At 43.2% G+C, this 20,491-nt stretch overlaps 1 protein-coding gene and 1 long non-coding RNA gene across 10 annotated transcripts in view; both read right to left on the bottom strand.

Annotated features, from left to right (window-relative positions):
• Positions 1-120: 120 nt before the first annotated feature.
• On the bottom strand, positions 121-1,235 carry LOC114443704 (uncharacterized). The gene is made up of 2 exons (XR_003671465.1): positions 1,064-1,235; positions 121-668 (listed from the first exon to the last, which is right to left on the bottom strand). It is a non-coding gene; the product is annotated as an uncharacterized LOC114443704 (long non-coding RNA).
• A 1,812-nt stretch (positions 1,236-3,047) lies between these two features.
• Positions 3,048-20,491, bottom strand: part of nedd4l (NEDD4 like E3 ubiquitin protein ligase) — a 35,090-nt gene continuing 17,646 nt past the window's right edge. For 3 of the 9 annotated variants that reach the window (XM_028417997.1, XM_028417998.1, XM_028417991.1), the window contains 25 exons: positions 19,902-19,963; positions 19,669-19,771; positions 18,671-18,825; positions 18,333-18,468; positions 18,043-18,228; positions 17,853-17,930; positions 16,495-16,554; positions 15,612-15,749; positions 14,576-14,758; positions 12,628-12,825; positions 12,248-12,325; positions 10,545-10,599; positions 9,069-9,127; positions 8,637-8,702; positions 8,147-8,376; positions 7,290-7,411; positions 7,101-7,171; positions 6,877-6,972; positions 6,702-6,775; positions 6,553-6,613; positions 6,354-6,413; positions 6,008-6,115; positions 5,079-5,175; positions 4,872-4,944; positions 3,048-4,503 (listed from right to left, as the gene is read on the bottom strand). In XM_028417997.1, the coding sequence (XP_028273798.1) occupies positions 4,401-4,503; positions 4,872-4,944; positions 5,079-5,175; positions 6,008-6,115; positions 6,354-6,413; positions 6,553-6,613; positions 6,702-6,775; positions 6,877-6,972; positions 7,101-7,171; positions 7,290-7,411; positions 8,147-8,376; positions 8,637-8,702; positions 9,069-9,127; positions 10,545-10,599; positions 12,248-12,325; positions 12,628-12,825; positions 14,576-14,758; positions 15,612-15,749; positions 16,495-16,554; positions 17,853-17,930; positions 18,043-18,228; positions 18,333-18,468; positions 18,671-18,825; positions 19,669-19,771; positions 19,902-19,963 (2,652 nt within the window). In that variant the 3' untranslated portion in view covers positions 3,048-4,400. The remainder of the gene's footprint in view (positions 4,504-4,871; positions 4,945-5,078; positions 5,176-6,007; positions 6,116-6,353; positions 6,414-6,552; positions 6,614-6,701; positions 6,776-6,876; positions 6,973-7,100; positions 7,172-7,289; positions 7,412-8,146; positions 8,377-8,636; positions 8,703-9,068; positions 9,128-10,544; positions 10,600-12,247; positions 12,326-12,627; positions 12,826-14,575; positions 14,759-15,611; positions 15,750-16,494; positions 16,555-17,852; positions 17,931-18,042; positions 18,229-18,332; positions 18,469-18,670; positions 18,826-19,668; positions 19,772-19,901; positions 19,964-20,491) is intronic. The other 6 variants (XM_028417999.1, XM_028417992.1, XM_028417993.1 and 3 more) reach the window with 5 other exon arrangements.

Raw genomic sequence — 20,491 nt, 5'->3', positions numbered from 1 at the left:
GATTATAACAACTGCTCATTGGCATTCATTTCTTGGTCAGAACGAAGTGTAAAATGTAAATAAAAACAGAAGTAAGTAATTTGCTATTTTAATCTTCACATATTTGACAGTACAAACATGGAAACAGAAACAGGAACAAACTGTGTTTATTTATTATTATGGTCTGTTTACATGTGGAACACACAGTCTATTTTAACTATAGGTAAAGGCTTCCGACGGCAAATTAGCACTTTAATGCAAAGGAAAGTGGGTCACACTCATGCACCATGTATCCACACACACACACACACTGCAGGTCTATTTCCATCCCTGCCACGTCCTGAGCTGGTGTTCTGTGTCCCTGCGCGTCGCCGCCGCTGACACACAGGGACACATGTTCACGTTTTACAGTGTGAGCGGCGGATAGAAAGGTCAGGCCAACCACGAAGGAAGGAAGGAAGGAAGGGAGGGAGGGAGGAAGGGAGGGAGGGAGGAAGGGAGGGAGGGAGGAAGGAAGGAAGGAAGGAAGGAAGGGAAACTCCGAGGTGCTTTTCACACTGTAGCTATTTAGTGTGATAATGGCGTTTGATAGACAGGAAACAAACACCATTGTCACACTCCACAGCTCTGGAGGATTGGGGTTTTTTTGGCTGTGCAGGTGGATGAGGCGCTTCGATGAGCTGGGGACACTAAAAAAAACAAAAACAAAAGTAGTTAGATGAAGTAAAAAACACAAAAGAGAAGAAGAAAGTGTTGGATACAAAAGCACTTTGTTACGTTTTAATGGAAAAAAAATAGATAACCACGGAATGAATGGTGGTTAATCAGGTGTCCAAAGTCCAGTCTTGTCTGGTTTCCTACTGGGATGACTGCAGCTGTGTGTGTGTGTGTGTGTGTGTGTGTGTGTGAATAAGAGTCAAACGACACCTGTGTGATCTCTTTTTCTTTCTACGAGGCGTTTTGCTTTAAAACGTACAAAATATAACTAGTAAATGTTGAATCTTACATTAATCATGGGGTTAAAATGGAGTAAATCCATTTTCAAAATCATCCCTAAAGGATCCAGATGTGTTGGAGAACTCACCTCAAGTATCTACGGACTCTTCGGATTCATTCATTCACTCGTTCAGGCCCAGCAGTCTGTCCTCCGTCCCTCCTTGTGTCTTTGTTAAGCTCAGTTTAAGTCCAGTTGTGCGTCCGCGGCTGCAGGTTTGTGAGGTGATGGTCCGTGGTGCTGTCCCCATCCAAGTCTTTATGTAGACAGAGCAGAGTTTGGACAAACAGCCAGTTGCACATTAGTGATAAGCTACGGGGGAAGTATTGATCGACCCTGACCAGAGGTAGAGGGTGAAGAGTGTGTGGGGGGGGGGGGGGGGGGGGGGGGGTGAGTGACCAAAAAACACCAAAAGTGTCCACTGGTCTTAATATGGACGGCTCACTGAAAGAAACACATGTTGTATATGGACAAGGACAAAGTCTGGACACAGTTTATGATCACATTATGAGTCAAACCAAGAACATTTATACAAGTGTTTGACGACAATTATTGATTAATTTTTGTTGCAGCACTTTGTTTATCTAGCTGTGGTAGTTAAAGTACATTTATACTGCAGCAGATCAGTATAAAATATGAAGCATAATACTAATAATAATGAGTTTACAACAACAAGATGCTCAAATAAAACCTGGAAAAGGAAAAATATCAAACATCCCCTGTTGGCTTATTATTACTTAAACTTCTCTGCATTTCATTAACACAATGTTATATGAATATTTATTATCATATTGACTCTTTTTTTTAAATCTTTTGAGCAGGTGGAATATTCTAGGAGGCTGGTTTCAGGTAGAGTTGGCTCCTGGTTTGTTTGTGTGACCAGATCCAGGGTAGAGGAGGGCTTGATAAAATGTCCCCACACTGGCAGGGTGGCTTTTATTTGTTCGTCCTTGGAGCTGATAACTCTTAGATTGCCTGTGTGAATGAACTGAGGTCCCTTCACCACAACACGTGCACACACACACACACACACACACACACAGAGAAAGGCTGGATTCATTAATGTCTTGCCTCTAAAAAGTGTTTTTCCATTTATAATTTGGAGGAATGTTTGCCATCTTTATTTCTTTAAACTCCCCATCACTAACATTCTGCACATTTTATATTTGATAGTATGTGGATGCACCTTCTGTGTGTGTGAGAGCTACGATGACTGAGGAGTGGCCCCGTGTTGTAACAGCATGCGGCTTCCAAGGTCAGCTCTAGCAGCTAGCGGCTAACACAGGTGAGCGACCAAATCATGAGGACACACACACACACACACACACACACACACTACAGCCCAGTCCATTTGGTATAATTGCATATTTCCTGCCTCACGACCCATGTTTTGCTTTTTTTTTTTTTTTACTCGTGTGAAGGAATTCTGAATCAACACAACAGTTTGAGAAGTTTCATTTTTATTTAACTGAAGTTAAATGAATCACAAAGAGTTGCAGAAAAGTGATTTTTTTAACAAAAATGAGATCCCCCCCCCCTCATTTATTAGAAAAAAGAAAGAAAACCCCTCTAAAAAAAATCAGTATAGGGAGTCCGTTGTAGTGGTGGGAGAGAAGAAACATCAGGGAGGAAAATACAAGAAAAAAGAGGACAAAGGAACAGATAAAACCAGAGTTCTAAAAGGATATGAAGCCTCAGTTTAACTTTGTCGACCTTTTTTTCTACTTTAGCAGCAGCCCAGATTTACAGACTATTTATATTGCACCGAGTTAAGTGCTCCGAAATGGAAAAAAAAAACAAACAAAAGTCACATTCAAGTAAATCACAAGACATACGACAGGCAACATGACCTCAGAGTGATCTATAAAGTGCCCTTTAGGTTCAAAAGTGTTAGAAAAAGGAGAGAAACAAGAACATTTAAAAAAGAAAAACACATCTTTTTTCTTTGTAAGAAAACGTGCTGCTTTATATTCAGTGGCAATCACAGCTTTTCTCTCAAACACACCCGCACACACACACACACACACACACACACACACACACACTTCCACCGCTTCATTTTAGTGTTGTTGATCAGTAATACTTCTGTTAAATGTAATACATACATATTTATATACCATGAAAGAACTTAAAATGTCTTTTTTTTTTTTTACTCTTCCAAGAACATTTTACAGCATTATGAACAGCAACAGGCATATTAATATAATCATGACGTCTCACAGAATCATCACTGCTTTTTCGTTTTTTCCCCCCTTTCCCGACCAAACCCGAGACTACATGTCCAACGTAATATGTAGCAAACACAAGGTACGGTTTCATGCTGCTGTCAATGCACTACGATTAAAAAAATAAGAATCATTATTATCCAACACATTTGCTATCACCATAACAAATGATTCATTGTTTCCCAGACTAGCCAAATTTGCACTTCACACACGTCATATATATATTTATATATATATATATATAGAGAGAGTCGTCGAAAGAGTAAAGAACGCTGTTCATCAGTACAAATACACTTTCCTGCAAGAGTTATACCGATGATTAAAAGAAAACCTGTTCCATGATGACGAAAACTATTTAAAAAAAACAAATAAGAAAGAAAGAAACAAAGAAACAATCGTCTCTGGGGACTATTTCCATCCCCCATTCTTGAATACTTACCAGTGACTAAAAAAAAAAAACAAAAACCTTTATTCTACAAAAGGCTGCAGCGGTGACGTCTAATCACGCAGCGCAGACAAGGCTCGGCGGAGGGGTGTGGCCTATTTTCCTGAAATGTGATTGGCTAGCATTCCTAAGGTAATCTGGTGTTGGTCTAAGGGTTTAAAAGAGAGCGTTGTGATCATAGTGCCTTTGCAAGTTTCTTAGAGAAGTAGTGCATGTATAGGAGCCAGATTAAGGCCATGCTAAGACCCTTCCACAGAAGGGCGCTCAAACACTGTGCTATAGTGTACAGAAAGGAGCCGTTGAAATGCATTGGTGTTGTCCAGCACTGTAGATTTTTGCAGGGTGGAGGGGAGGAGGGGGGGAGAAACAGCGGATCAGAGAGGGAGAGGGGTAAGGGGGGTAAGGGGTGTAAGGGGGGGGGGGGGGGGGGGGGGCAGCTCCAGTCATTCCTTGCTCATGCCTGTGAATAATAAAGATTTCAGCATTCGAACAACAGTGCACTTTTCTTTCCCCAGCACCTTTCAGGAGTGACCTACACACGCTGAAAAGATATAAAGATGTAGGCATATTGGCTCGACGAGGAGTCGCTTTACAGTCTTCGAAACCACCGTGCTTGCGTGGGGGTGGCTCGCAGTCAGGCGTTACAGTACAACATGCTTGCACAGAACTGCTACAGCAGCTGCTTTGGACATCCCTGTAGCGTTTTCTTTTGTTTTCTTGTTAAGATGGTTGGAAGCAGGCCGAGGCTGCCGCGTTTTTAATCGACACCCTCGAAGCCTTGCGCGTTCTCAACAGCCATGAGGAGTTTCTCTCTCAGGTCCTCGAATGAGTCGTAAGTGGGCAGATCCAAGCGGTTGAAACTGGGAAGGACAACAATGACAATTAATGACAAAGTAACACATGATGTGTCCACCATTCAAATTATATTTAGGCTAAAAGGTATGTATAATAATATCTTAAGGGAATAATGAGGGAAGAGCCAGGTGGCAGCTGTCACAGGGTAACTTTAGGTCCACCTTTTTTTGCCTATAGTTGGACTAATCTGGAATTAAGTGGAGTCAGGGGCCAAGATGGCGACTGAGTTTAAAAAAGAGCTTTCTATAAAAACGACTGCATGTGCAGTCTGATTGTAGTGTATGTTACACAAAATTATCATACAATTAGCCTCACGCAGCTGCTAGCATGGCTACAGACTCTGAGTCTTGTTTGTCTTTGTGTAGTGACATACCACGTGTGAGCTCTTGGCAACTTGTCTGGTGTTCCCCACTGCTCGATTGTGAACAGCTGAGGCCCATTTGAACCTGGCACAAAAGGAAGCAACACTCATTAAGGTGTCATTGTGAAGAGCACACAAACACGCTTGTATTAGAACACAAATCCAACCCCATGAGTCATGGGGGCTGTGGGTTCCATCAGTGCTGGTGACGTCACGTACCGTAAAGCTCGGCAAAGCCGTTCATGGGCACTCGTGACGTTCCTGTGACAAACTGGAGGAGCCGGATTCTCTTTTCAGCATCCATCAACAGGACGACCTGAGGAGAGACGAGCAATGACGAATCGATTGATTATAGGCATCATAAACATTATTCAAGGTGCTGTTGAAAGGTTCAGACTAGGGCTGCAATGATTACTTGAGTACTCGAGTAATATTTGAGGACAAAATGCATCGACAACTAATTTAGTATTCGATGACTCGTTAGTGACGTCACCGAGAATGATTCTCTCGTGGCGCAGCGGGATGATCAGCATTTTGGGCGCAAGAAGACCTGGGTTCGAAACGCGGGCGAGCCGTTACAGACACACACACACACGGATACACGGACACACACAGACGGACACACACACACACACGGACACACACACGGACACACACGGTCACGGTGCCAGGTATGGAGGCGGTCATGGAACTAAGCTGCAGCCGTATCTATGAAAGAACTATGACATTTATGCGTGATCCGAGTACTCGAATAATCGTAAAAATAAACAGCGAGTATCCGAGTACCAAAATACTTGTTTGTTGCAGTTCTAGCTCAGACTTTGCTCTACGAGTTTACTGGCTGCACACATTATGGGATGTCAGTGTTAGCTCCTGAGCGTGTGCAGGCGTGCATAGATTCATAGATACCGGCTTTTGTTTGCTGTCTGTGTGTAGCTGATGTGTAGCTGAGTGTTCAATCAAGGCAGATGATAACCAGGGTAGGCACTACTCTCGGCTCTTTCATCAGTGCAAACATGTCTGTTCTTTCAAACAGACTTTGATCTTCAAAAGCGAGGCCAGTAAACCTGCGACTGGCAGGATGGAAGGGGAAAAACTGACAGATACCGCCTTTTATTAGGAAATACCCAGCTACTACTGAGACCTACCTTCCAGAACCACTGTATAACAGGGTGGTTGGGACAGTAGCCATTCTTGTAAACAGTGTGTTGTCTCCAGTCGTTGACGTCAACGTCACCCAGACCACACATGAGCAGCTACAGAGAGACGGACAGGAATTAGCCAGGGCAACATTTCATCACACAGAATACATTTGTCCTGCCTTTTGGCAAGAATTAATGGGACACCAGATTTGAGTATTGATCCAGACTATCATATACAAGCACAGGCTGACATCTTCAAAGAGTCAGAATCAGAAAAGTCTACAAAAAGACCAGATATTTACACTATAACAACATACTGCTAGAATATAAATGAGTTTCAGGGTCACCGTACCTCCAGCTCATTTTCATCAAAGATCTTGATCAGGTCTATAAGAATGAGCTCAGTGAAGCCCTGAAAGTTAAAACAGAAATTAGCATGATCAATAAGTTCCAAACAAGCTCAGACACAGACCTTCATTTGACTGCATCTAGTCAAAGTCTGTAGTAACGCTGCCCCCGTGTGGCGGCTGTGTTACTTCACACACACAAACCTCCAGGAATGCGTTCATCTGCTTCTGCACCCGATTGACAAACCTCCACTGGATGACCAGGCTGTCAGAGGGAGGATGAATAAAATGTGCTTAATGCAGTTTCATCAGTGTAAATACACATTATTATTCTAAGGACAAACATTACTTACTCTATGTATTCCTTCTTGTTCTCGTTGGTGACCACCATGTCTGAGCCACTTGGCTTCAAGTCAACCTGATAAGTCTGAGAAAGACAAGGGGACAGATAATAGAAGGTCAGTGCTCTCCTAATGCCCAAACACATCACCTGCCTGATTAAACCTGACTCCACTGGTCAATGCACACCTGTCCAAAGTTGTCCTCGTCAATGCAAAACCTCAGGTCCAGCTCCGTGGGGTCATTCTCCAGAATCCACTTTAGAGAGTTGTAATATTCACTGTCCTGCAGGGAGGGACGCACAAAAGGAATCCATTCACTGGCTTTAATCTGTATGACTGCAGGGTTTTTATTTCTGGCTTAGAATTGTAAAATGAATGTGTTAATAATTCAGCTCCAGGCTGATATCTTACCACAGACTCCATGTCTTTAAGAGAGATTTGTTTTCCCAGCATCATCTTGTAAAACGGTCGGATGAAAAAACCTAAGAAGCAAAAGACAACACTCAGGTGCTGGCACAGAGAAAACAGCTGAGATGCGTTGTTCCTACACAGAATAATATATTATTTTTATTTTATATTGAAGAGAAGCCACCGGCTTACCATCCAGCAGTTTTCCATGAAACACAGCCATTCCTGCTACACGGCCGATGAACTTGAAGTAGGAGAGATGATCCTCGTTGCACAGGCCCGAGTTGGGATTGATCTGGAGAGTGTAGTTGTCCCTGGACAGACACATGAGGGGTCATTTATTAGCTTTAAATTGGGACTATCCAAACATAAATAATTCTAATCTTTAGTGATATGTATATTTTACAGTACTTGGCTAAGAAAGGAGACTAATGTTTATCTGAAATGAACCTATGAATAAACACAAGTGGAGGCACAACAATCACAGGGATCATGTATCAATTATTATTTTACTGTGTGATGTTAAACCTAAAGAGCAGACGTTGCTATGGTGAATAATGACAGTGACTTTAATTCTCAGTGTTTGGAATTTTGATTGCCCTCTAATATTCCTTCAGTGTTACTAATAATCAGCGGCTCTGGACGAGCTCTTTATGGCTACTACGTGGGCAAAGTGCGTCATCGCGTATTGACGATGGTGCCAAGAAAGGGAACAAAACATGTGACACTGTGGTGTGATCGTGACGTGTACTGTATGTGGGAAAACGTCTCTTTCAGGATGGCTTTTTCAATAAGAGGAAAAGTTAATCAAAGTAAAAGGAAACTTTGACGAGTCTCCGGGGGAAACACGGCCCTTTACGGCGCTTTGTGGAAAAAGCCATCCAAACATATGAGAAGGATGTTTCCATTCCTCAGGACATGAAGTGCCGTTGCCTTTGCTCCTTGGTCTCTGCGTAACACTACGTCCTGTGGGCTGTCCTGCCCTCTTAAATGTCTCCAGGGGTTTAAGACCTCTTTCTTCAGAACCAAGGACAAGCACAAAGACTTACGTGGCGGAGTATTCGAACAGGCCGTAGTAAGGGTTGAACATCTCCTTAGAGAGGAGGAAGAACCACTCCCTGGCCACGCCGCCGTAGTCCAATCCTTTCTCCGATTCAAACTCAATCCATAGCCTTGCCTTCAAAACATCTGGCCTCTTTAGGGACATGATTCGACGGTACGACTCTTCAAAGATGTTGTTCCTGTGCAGCTTCATCTCAAATCGGTTGGGAATGTCAGCCTGGAGCAGGGAAACAGATACAGTCAGGAAGAAGGGAACCAAGGAAGGAAGAGAGGAAGGGTAACTTCAGCACAATAAAGACTCTTTAGATCTAGAAATCAACACTGTACCAGGTCAGAATAATTGAAGAAATCTTGTCAAATGAATGCAAAGTGTGGTAAACACCATGAAGAACGCTGAGTAAATATCTGTTCTACTATAGTCCAAATACATGCGAAGCAGCATCAGCATCTTTGTGCAGGACAGAAGTCATTTCTTACCGGTTTCTTTAATTTCTTCCTGAAGTAGTCATACTTCTGCTTGAACTCTCTGGAGTAGGGTACAGCCTGCAGACAGCCAAACACAGACAAAGTTAAATGGACTCTGATATAAATGTTTTAAATCTAAACCGATACTACATTAGCGCACAGACAGCTACAGAGAATGTGACAAAGCGAGGAGAGCTGGCAGAGATCGGAGAACAGCATCTCCCCTGTCATACAGCCTGACACAGAGGTGTCAGCATGTTAAGTGACAACCCGGGTGACAAAGTGACTTATCTCTGTTTTGCAAAGACACACTGAGGCTGACGATGGTGTGCGACAGATAGGATTACGATGGCAAAAGAAGAAGCTCCTATTACCGTGTAGCGTCACGGCCGTGGCGGACACATATTGAGCAAGAGGAGCAGTAAGAGGAGACTGAATACTCACAGGTCCCGTGATAGCTGGACTCTGAAGACGAGGGTCCTCCCACTGCGTGTTCTTTGTATCTGGATGAAGAAAGAAAACACAGTGGAACATCATCATCACACATTATGGATGATTTAAGATGGACATCACACATTATACACTCACAAAAATGGGACCTTGACATATGACTATGGGTATTTAACTGTTTAGTTTTTCCTCTTACTTTATCAAACCAAAGCCTGCAAGTGCTAAGTAGTGTCTTTTTAGTTCAGTTTGTCATGTTAAATCAAATGGTTTTGATGATATATTTTTTACATGTGGTGCATTCAAGGACCACTGAAAGGCTCAAGTTCAGAGCAGGCCTTAACGTAACATCGCTCTTAATGAAAAAGTTCTTTTTTTTCTTTTTTTTGTTCCAGGCCTACAAGGTCCGTAGCCAAAGTTTTAGAAATACGGAGGTCCAAAAATTGATCTCCAGCCTTCATGGATGGAACCACGCAGGTCAAATAACACTGTCCGTCAGACCTATCGTTCAATCTATCATAATGCTACGAGCACGTACGTGCCCACCTCCCCGAAGAGTGCCGTGATTACATCACTCATGAGATAAATGAAACACTCATGAGTTTGCATAGAAGCAAATCCTCGCCCGCTTCAAACGTGTTCACCTAAACTGCGGGTTCTGCCGTTCAGCAGCGATACGTCTTCAAAACGTGTGTGTGTGTGCACACTGCAGTGGGAGGGCCATATGAGGAGTTCTGCACACATGTTTTTGTAAAGTATAAAAAGTCCGGGCCGAAGCACGAACAAACTTCTCTGTTCTTGTGTAGTATGGAACAAGCTTTAGCACGCAGCATCCAGCTCTCTGCGCAGAGCGTCTGTGTTCTTCTTCTTCTTCTTCTTATAGATTTCCGGCAGACGGACTCAGTCTGACTGCCTGTACATACATACATACATGTCCCTCTACAGTAATGGTGTTATAAATAGGGATGTCCCGATCAGGTTTTTTTGCCTTCGAGTCCAAGTCTGAGTCATTTGATTTTGAGTATCTGCCGATACTGAGTCCCGAGCCGATACTTTCAGGATTCTCTATAAAGGCACTCATTGCAGCAAAACGTGTGTGTGTGAGACGCTGCCGCCACACTGGGAGATTTCACACACGCAGCAGCTCATCGAAGTCTCAAACCCAGGACCTCTCGCACCAAAAGCAGGTGTCATACCCCTACACTACAAGACACAGAGCCACCCTGCATAGAAGGCATTAACTTTGACAGCCTTATAAATATATATCCGAGTCCTGATCAGGAGGTAACGTCCGATTCCGATCGAGTCTGAAATCACGTAATCGGGCCCGATTTCCGATCACGTGATCGGATTGGGACATCCCTTGTTATAAATGAGGTGTTTGCCGACTCATGGACATGGATTATACAAAGAAAAAAGACTAATAAAGGAATACACACTTGACCAAACACACATGAAAGAAAGTCCTCTTACTGTGGTCAATGTAGAAGGTGCGTCCGTCTGTGTGAACTCTTTCTTCCCATCCAGGCTAAAAAAGAAAGAAGCCACAGAAAAGACGAGTGAGGAAACGATTAGACAGCACCATTAAACAGGCCCTTACTCAAATAGTGATTTAAATCCATCCATTTATTTGTCTTTTTTTTTTTAATTACGTTTAATTGAACTTGACTGACCATTAAATGGTCCGAACACTGACGTCCCTGCAGGCACTGCAGGCGAGGCAAGTTCAATAAAAACTCCACAAAGGGAAATGAAAGGATTTTCTGTCCTATTTGAGGCAGGTCTGACATCTCAGCAAGGCAGGGATACAACCACGACATTAAGGTTAATCACCACTATGAGGTCAAACCGGTATACCACCACTGACACGGTGACCAATCAGTGTCACAGGCCACACACACACACACACACACACACTCGCACAGCACCAGCAATCAAGCAATTAAAAAATTACAATAGAGTAAAGAGGGTGGGGGTGGGAAAGGGACGGAGTCTGACAATCTGTCAAACAGGGTGCAGCTACAGCATGTAGAGAATATGTGATTCTGTATGTGTGCTGCTGCTGCATGAGTGGAGACCAGACTGAGAAGCTGATAACACATGCAGCATACAGCAGGTTCCTTCCTCCGATATATATATGCAAGGCTTCTCAATCCTCCCTCCCTCCCTCTTTCACTCCCCTTCTGCCCTTTATTCACCCCATTTCCTCCATCAGTCCACTGTCTAACAAACGCCACAGGCATCTTGCCTTGTTCCACTCGTCTAACTAGACGCTAATGCAGGTGTTGTTGGATGTGTAGGGAGCTCCAATTATTTACAAGAGGGGTGGTGGTGGTGGTGGTGGTGGTAGTCTTGCAGGGAGGACTCACACAGAGAGAGGAAGTGGGGTAAAATACTAAAAAATGGGAGAGGTACAATCCATCCATGCCGGTCATGAAAGAGAAAGAGAAAAGATAGAGACAGAGAGAGAGAGAGAAAGAGGAACAGAGGGGGAAAAAAATGGAAACGCAAGGCTGTCTGCAGGCATTTGACCAGACCAAACTGGACCAGACAGGTAGGCAGGCAGAGGGAGGGAGGCACCAACCAACCTCCTCTGGTAGGTGCTGCCAAACAGACATGGCCAGGTGTAGCATACATTAGATCCATCAGAACGGAGAGAAAAGAGAAAGAGGGAGAAGGAGAGACAGAGAGAGAGAGAGAACACACACACATGCACACACCACACAAGCCCATGAAGCTTTCGATTATTATTCAACACTGAGCTGCACTAACATTTGGCCCACTTGTAGAGTCTGACATTGCCAAATAGATAATAGCGCAGATGACCTTGTCTTCACCTCCTAAATTTGGGATGAGCACAGCCCCCAGACTCTCCTCCTCACTAGTTATTTCACCCCTTCTTTGCTAACAGGACTAAAAAAGGAAATGTCTGATCACGTTTAATTATTTACTTCAATTACACACTTGAATGTAATAATAAATGGGCCATTAAATAACTACGGACAAAATGCAACAACATGAACACACATGAACTCATTAGTACCTCAGCTAATAAAACACATTAAACAGGTGATACATATCGGTAATGGTGAGTAAACAAAGCAGGTATCATGATGAGATCGGTGTGTGTGCTTTGTAAATGATAGGATTATTTGTCTAATTCTGATTATACTTACAGGAAGAGGACCAAGGTCACCAGGCTCCATTGAGTTCTTATTCCTCATATGGACCGGATATTTCAACCTGGGATCCTCCTGTTTGTCAGCAGCACAGACAGAAGCAGACAATTAGGAGGCAACAAAAAAAAAAACACACTACAAGTACATGTTGTTTCTGATGTAAGGAGGAGGTCAAATACACAAGTCTGGAAATGTGGAATTGATTTTCACACCAGCAGATGTCACTAAAAGATACTGTAAAGCAAAGCTGCCCCGGATTTTAAATATTAGATTATTCAAAATGTCAGATAATGCTAATGGCCACGCGTAGAATCCAAAAAAGGCACTTTTCGTCATTAATATTCTAATAAATATTATGAGCAGGCTTATCAGCTCACCCAGGTGGTGGTCCTGCTGTTGTGGTCGATGAAGAAAGGCCGTCCGTTCGGGGCTATTCTCATCTCCCAGCCGGGCGGCAGGAAGCTCTGCTGTGTCTTGTGTTGTGATTTTGGGGAGCTGTAAGGGGACGGCTGGGGAGACTGTGGATTGGACAGTGTGTCTTTCACAGCCCTCCGTACCTGGATGTTGTTAGCTCCCTGGAAACAGAATGGGGAAAAAAAATGAGTGTAAAAGATTATCAGTCAAAAGAGGAAAAAAATTAAGGCTTGAAAATGGACAAAGATGGACGCTGGTGATCCAAAAGCCGCCTGCTTAAAAAAACATGAATAAGATCAGAAGTCTATCCATCACAATTTAACACTAAGGCAACGTGTTATCACAGTCATCTTCACAGTGTGACATCTGAGAATTACAAAGCATTTTCTGGATCCCATGAAAAAATGGAAGGGAGCTAATCGACACCTATCCTGCAGACTCGCTGCTGCTATTAAATATCTCGGTTTCCTTTTTTTTTTTGGTTTCCTGGGTAATGTACAAGTCCAAGAATTGTTTACCAGCACTCATTATTAATCTAGACATTAGTCTAGGCTGAAAGAAAACAAAACAATCACAATCAATGTAATGATCAAACAAAGCTATTTATATTCAGGAGTTACATCACGTCTTCTAATGTGACCTTAAACATGTCGAGGCAGCCTTGCCTAACGAGACTTCCAGGATCAAATCAAGTTTTAGCAGTAATTATCACCAACTCATCTGATTTTTTTTTTTTTTAAAAGAGGAAAGGCTGCATTAATTAGACACAGGCCTCCCACCTCCTCTGTAAGTGGTAATTACTCGAATCTGCTCCGAGTATTTCACTTTCTTTTACATCCTCAATGTCTTAATAACACTCATATGCTCATACACATTTTAATTAACCCCCCCCCCTTTCAGGTCTGTCCCCTTGGTTGTAGAGAGACTTTCAAGTGAAGCCATTAAATGCAGTGGAGGGTCAAAAGGAGAGCATCTATTTTTAGATGCAATCATTTGGTCCATTTATTCATAGCTGTAATGCCCGATTTTCTGCAGTGTGAGATGCATTTTTCTTTGTGCACTGAAGCTAAGTGAGTTCACATTTTTTCAAAATACTAAGGGTAAAAAATACGATGTAAACAGACCTCTCTACAACTTGTGATTATTCGTATAATAAAGCTTTAAAGAGGCCAAAACAACTAGTGGAAATGTCATGACGAAGAAGAAACAGAGGGTAGTTTCAACAACGTACAGCAAAGGGATGGGCAGCAACTGATGTCTACTCTAACGGACATCACAGCTTGTTTCTTCATAGACGAGAAAAGCACCAAACAAGGACATGCTTCAAAAAAAAAAAAAAAAAAAAAAAAAAAAAACAGTCACTGCTAAAAGGCCTACCAGGAACTATATCATTGATGTGGATGCCTCTTGACTTTGTTTAGTGAATTACAACACTCGGCTGGGACCTATGATCAACTGACATCATGTATTCATCCATCCTGCTGCTGAAGGAAACGCTGACTGTGCCAAGAGTGGATGCAGTTTACACTCATCACTGTGAGCTCACATGACGTCATTTGATTAATCCTTGTTTAAGTGATAGCTGCTTTACTGATCAGTCATCAGCTCATCATTCATTGATGGGAAGAAAGAAAAAGAGGAGCATGAAAAAAAAGAAAATCATCATCAATGGAGTGGGTTGGAAATAATGGGAAGAGACAGAAAAGCAGTATCCTGAGAAGAGGAGAGCCGATGGATGGATATATAAGAGGGAAAAGTAAAAGTGAGGATCATGATAGCTTGAACTGAATGCAAAGAAAGTGTGAAGACTGGAGAGGAGAGAGGACATAATTAGGATGTCCTCACGGGGGTGGAAAAGGAAAAAAAGGGACATGATGGAGAGCAGGAAGGTAAGGGGTGGCTATTTCTCACCTCCAAGGGAGTGGAAAGGGTGACAGTAGGGGAGCTGAGGCTACGAGGTCGTCGGACCTGGGGCTCATAGAGGTGGTTGTTGGAGGCATTGGAGGAGGAGGAAGGGGTGGATGTGGATGCCAGGGCTGATGCGCCTCCAGATGCTGCTGCTGCTGCTGCAGGGGTGGCTCCGTCTTCAGTGAGCTGTTGTTGAGAACAGTACTTTTAAAGTTAAATGGGGGTATGAGGAGAAAGCTAGCAATGCTGTCTGTGACAACTTTGTCTCATCATGCTGTCAGAGATGCTTGTCTGCACCGGAATGGACTCGATACAAGCGTTTCTCTCAGGAAATGAGTTGCTGAAATCTCAAAAGCAAGGGTCACATGTGCCCATTAGGTTAAGATTATGTGTCTGAAACAGGGACAAAGGCATGAAAATGGTTAGTTTTACTTTCCCTCTCTAGCCCCAAAGGGGCAGGCACACTTGGTATGACTATGTAACGAAGACAAAAATCACAGATATGATTGTGTAAATCATCTGACAGTGCCCTTCTTCTGGGTGAAAATACGAGAATGAAATCAGAGAACAAGACGAGTGTGTGACGATGAACAGGTATAACAGAGCAGTCGCACAAATGAAAAGGCTTAAAAAGAGGAGAGACATTAGCATCAAACATACACCCCGTCCATGAGCAGAGACTATATGGAGCTGCCTTATTTGCAGACCAAAAGACAGGGGAGGATGAATGGAGAAACAGGGTCGAGATGGGAAAAGAGAGGAAACAGTTGTGGTTGTAGTTCATCTTAATATTGTCAGAAAATGCTGGATGAGAGAAGACACAGTAAAGTTGGACAGAAAAATACAGGAAAGAGACGGAAGGCTCAGCACTGTCTCTTTCCACCAGCTACACAGAGGAGAGATATAGTACATGGGGATGGGGGTGGACAGGGACAGGAGAATAAGAGGTCCGACACACAGCCCAAGGCCATGACAGGGGCCAAAGTAACCCTCCAGTCCCATGCACAGAGTCCGGGGGCAGCCTTCAGACCTGCTGTACCTGCACAATTGGCCTAGTCCAGGTAGTGGTGCGGTTGTTATGGTTGACGTAATAAGTTCTTCCCTTGCCGTCTTTCCTCTCCTCCCATCCAGGGGGCAAGCCAGGGGCGGTCAAGGTGTAAGGTGTCGCCGAAGGAGACTGGCCAAGTGTAGGGAGAGAGCAAAGACAACTTCAATCAGTGCAGGCTAATCCCCTCAAAAATACGGGAAGGAATCTTCTAATATTTTTAGCTGATGATTCAGGGGGGAAAGAGACCGGTGGACAGACGTGGATGGTTTGAGTGATATCAGTTATTTCAACAAAACAAATGCTTTCGTTCTGAACAGTCTTGCACTGTTATAGCAGCACATTATGATGACAATGACGGCAATTTAGGAATAATATGACAAAGGATGCGTTTTAGCTTCAGTGGATAAGTAGGTGACAGCACAAAAAACACAATAAAACACAGATTAGCACTAAATTAAACACAACAGGGGGAGAAAAGGTAGGCCGCTTCGACACTGCTGAGTAATCTATAACCATTTGTATCATAAACATTACTAAAAAGTCAAATAAATGATCACAGCATGATTGAAGACAGCTATAAAAACACAGCTGTTTGTGCAGGAGTTTAGCTTACTATTATTGACTAACACAGCCACTCCTGAGAGAACTAAAAAAACAGGAAGCTGTTCGAAACTGAGACAGACTCATACGTTTGTTGATTGTTTCAGAAAGAACATTTGCTGCTTTGTATATAGAAAAAAAAATGCTTTTATGTGCTCTAAACAAAGCTTATGGTGACTTGAAGTCAGCTGACACAGCCCATCCTACATGGTGTCTGGGAACTACGTGTGTGACTGACAGGGGGTTTTATACTGTACATAGACTGAGATATTACCATAGGCTCCTCACCACCTGAGACAGTTTGAGCTCTTGTTCGTCTGGTCTGGGAACTCTGCTGGTGACAACAATGGACATAAGGTCTTTAGTTGCTTTCACAGTGGAGGTAAAAGGGGGCAAGTATTTGGGCAGCGGTGAAGTTAGAGTGAGGACAAAGCTGAATGGACAAAAGGGGGAGGTATTCATTCTCAAAGGAGGTGAGGGGTGGCAGAAAGAGAAGGATTGGAGTCTTTTGATTAGGGGCCAGTGAGAGAGAGTTCAGTGGCTGTGAATTAAAAAAAAAAAAAAGTGATTCAATAACTTGATTACACACTGTCTCATTGGTGAGTTTTGTATCATAAATCAACATTAATTGGACAGAAAGAGGAGAAGGAGCAAGCAAGGGAGGACACAGGTTCTTTTCACTGGAATGTAAATTGAATCTGGTGCCAATGCAGCACCTTTAACTTCAAACTAGGCAGGATAGTACACTCGGTCAGAGAAAAGAGGTGTGCCTCGAAGACGTAGGAGCTTTGAGGTGATTTACAGCTGATGATCACAAAAGGAAGTTTCAATAAACTTCATGTGGACAGCTGCACACAGGTACCAGCTCTCTGACAGCAAAGAGCATTAGACACACTATAGATTGATAGCGCAACATGCTATCACTCGATAAATCTCCTAATAATTGCAGTAACAGTAATGCAGTCAGCGTTTCTGTTGAGAAAGCTGAGATCTGTAAAACGTGTATTAAATATTAAGTACAAAAACATTTTCTCCTTTCAGACACGACAGCGTTGTTATTCAAAGGAAAAAGGCTGACATCAACTTTTACTTTTGCTTCAGCACGGCAGAGCTCCCCGCTGCTATGACTCAGCCGGGTGACAAACATCTGATTCAGATCTTATGACGGTGTGTTGTCTCCACTGATGCTACGACTCCAGACTGCTTGAACCTATTTGCGGCTATCCTTAATCTTACGTCCTACTAGGACGGTCAGTCTGCGGGGTAGATTGCTGTAGAGCCAGCGTTTCTGTGATTCATCAAACAAAAAGTGGAGCGTGACTCACAAAGAAGAGCAACTAGTGAGGAAAGAAGAGGTGTGGCCATCCTACAGAAACAAGTACAAGTGAGGAGGAGAGAAGGAAGGTGAAGGTGAGGACACATGCTAGGCAGCATCATCTGAATAGGTGAAAATATTCAATTGACAAAGGAGCCTTGATTTAATTCTGCATGTGGTACAGCCACCACAAAAAGACATGCTAAGAGGGAAGAGACAACAATACCGACCTGCTAAGGTAACAAGAAAAGGAAGGGGGTAAAAAAGGAAAGACAACAGGAAGGAAGGAAGGAAGTCAAGGGTTTAGACATATGTACCATAAGAGGAGGAGCCTGGGCCTGATCGCTGACGCCATCCGTCATGCTTGAGGAACGGAGTCTGTTTGACAGCTGGGTCTGTTTTAAAGCAAGCAGGGAGAGATTATAAAGTTTTTCACTTCAGAACGGCACGTCCTGCAAATTGTAATGTGACAACATTAGGTCAGATGTGGTTTGGGTCAAGTCTCACCAGAGCAGAGCTGGGGCCTGGCAATTCACCATTAGTGTCAGGGGTGAGTGACAACCTCAGATTTAAATCTTCCGAGAACTCCTGTGTGACGGGTGTTGGCGGATGTTGCGGCGTCATGATGGAGGAGGGACCAGGAAGCGACTGGGTCAGGCTCTCGTTATCCTCCTCTGTTATGAGTTCCCAGGACTAAAACAAGGAGACACAATAGAATATGTTTTAGTGTGACCGGGAACAGCTGTGACCATATAAATATATATATATGTATGTATGTTTATGTTCTGCTCGCTCACGTTATCTATGTCTCTGGGCTCCAGGTGCTCGTTCTCCAGGTCTTCACTGATATGGCGCCTGGAACGGAAAACGCGGTGTGCTTCCTGATGGATTTGCCGCTGCTGATTGTCACTCTCGGTCTCTGAAATCACATCCCTGAGAGAAAAGAAGTGGTGTGACATTATAAATCACATGTCACATGTCGGAAAAGGGCCGGAAACATTACAGATTTCGCTTAGATTTTTCAGCTTTAGTCAATTCATTTGCATACACCTCTCTTTTATCTGTCCCCAATATAAAACAGTCTCCAGGAGATGATTATTCTGTAAATGTTGTGTCTTGTGCTGTGCCAACATACATGTTGGAGGGCCGTTTCCACTGTGTAGTGCGGTTGTTGTGGTTGACATAGTAGGTGCGTCCCAGGTTGTCCACCTTTTCTTCCCAGCCTGGAGGCAAAGGAGGCAACAGTTGCTGGGGTCTCTGAGAGCCCGAGTCTGCAGACTCATCCCATCCCTGAAAGGGAAAGTCCAGATTTTTTTGCCAAAGATGGTCACATATCCCAGCAAGCCGCTCATCACACACTAGATTCAAGCATGGAAATTACATTAAACATGTGGTTGGTTGCATTTTTTTTTTTCCTGTGTTGTGGTTTTCAGTGTCTGAGTTGACATTTACTGGTGTTTATTTTACTCTGAAAAGCTGCCAGCAGCCTGGGATATCTGAACAAAATGTAAGGCTGACAACACTTGAAAGGATAGGTAGGCTCAGATGGAAACCACAACAAACAGAGAGCACTAGTAAAGCATAATACATATCACTTTGAAGGTGGTGGAGGATAGGAGCATCAAGTAAAAAACATTTTTTTTTTTACAGTGAGAACATGATGTGAAGGGAGGTTATTCGAAGTGGCTTAAAGGTTCAGAACTTTGTCTGCTTCGATGTCACCTTATCTGTGAAGCCTTTCACTGTCTTATAACACTTACTGTGCTTTTACCGCTCCTCCACAATCCACAAGAAGTCCAAACTTGGATCACACATACACACGCAGGAACACACATTAAAGTAAAAGAGGGAAAGCTTCCATTTCTCCAAATAACAGGCTGCATTGTAAATGATTTTTCCAGACTCTGACCTGGAAAGGCTTTTACCAGATTCTGGCAGCGAGATGCTTCCCAGAGAAAATAACAAAAAAGAAGAGCCATTCTTTTTCCCCCCCGTCTGCTAATTTCTTCTCCTGCTCTCACATTTCTGTTGAGACATTAACTTTCTACTGTGTTTTCACTGTGAGAAGTGAAGGTGAGAGACTGGAAGGCCATGCTTTAGGTAATGCTACATCAACAGTTTACAGAACCTTACCTCAGCCTCCTCTCTTATTTCTCCAGCCTCTTCCTCGTGTCCTCCTTGTTTGGGCAGATAAGCCATTTTCAGGCGCAGGTAACCCTTCACCCTGGACTTGTGACTAGAAGGATATGTCAGCCTTTTAGTCCCATATGGAATTTCACCTTCATTTTTCAACACTTAATAAAGAGGGAAATTTATATCTACAGACTGTTTCTCAAATACGTTTGTCACATCCAGTACAAACTGACCTTCTTGGCCGCAAAAGGAAGTCTTTAAACGTGTAGGGACGCTCCATGGCGGGGTCCTCTGTCTGCAAATTGAGAACAAATGTTCATTCATTTCAACAGACAAGTGATTGTGCATGTTAGACACTATCAAAATATTGACAGTGTCACCAGTTTAGAGGATGGGTACAACCGATCTGCACATGTATGCATTGCTGTACTTCTCCTATTACATAGCAGACAAAAAGTCTTTTGTAAATTACAGCTCAGTGTGATCCTGACTGAGCCGAACCAATCTTTACTGACTGCAGCTCACCACATACTGATCTGCGAGATACAGCTGATATCAAAAGTGACATCTAGGATGCCGGTTTTAGTAACAAAATCTGAGATGCAGTGTAGCTATTAATGACGTATATGTGGCGGCTCTCGATCTAGGATCCACTGGGGGGAAAATGTAGCTAACACAGACTGCTTCTGAAGAGTCAACACTGCTGTCCTGATTCATGAGAAATAAAAGAAATCCTTCTACAAAAGGCCTTACAGAGTAAGGAGGTGATGCCAAACGTAATGTCCAGTAACTATGAATAAGCAAGAATAACATCCTGATAAAG

This window comes from Parambassis ranga, chromosome 12 (assembly GCF_900634625.1).
Source record: "Parambassis ranga chromosome 12, fParRan2.1, whole genome shotgun sequence".
In the NCBI taxonomy this organism is placed as follows: Eukaryota; Metazoa; Chordata; class Actinopteri; family Ambassidae; genus Parambassis; species Parambassis ranga.
The sequence above is the reverse complement of the archived record's forward strand: the minus strand, read 5'-3'. Positions and strand labels throughout refer to the sequence as shown.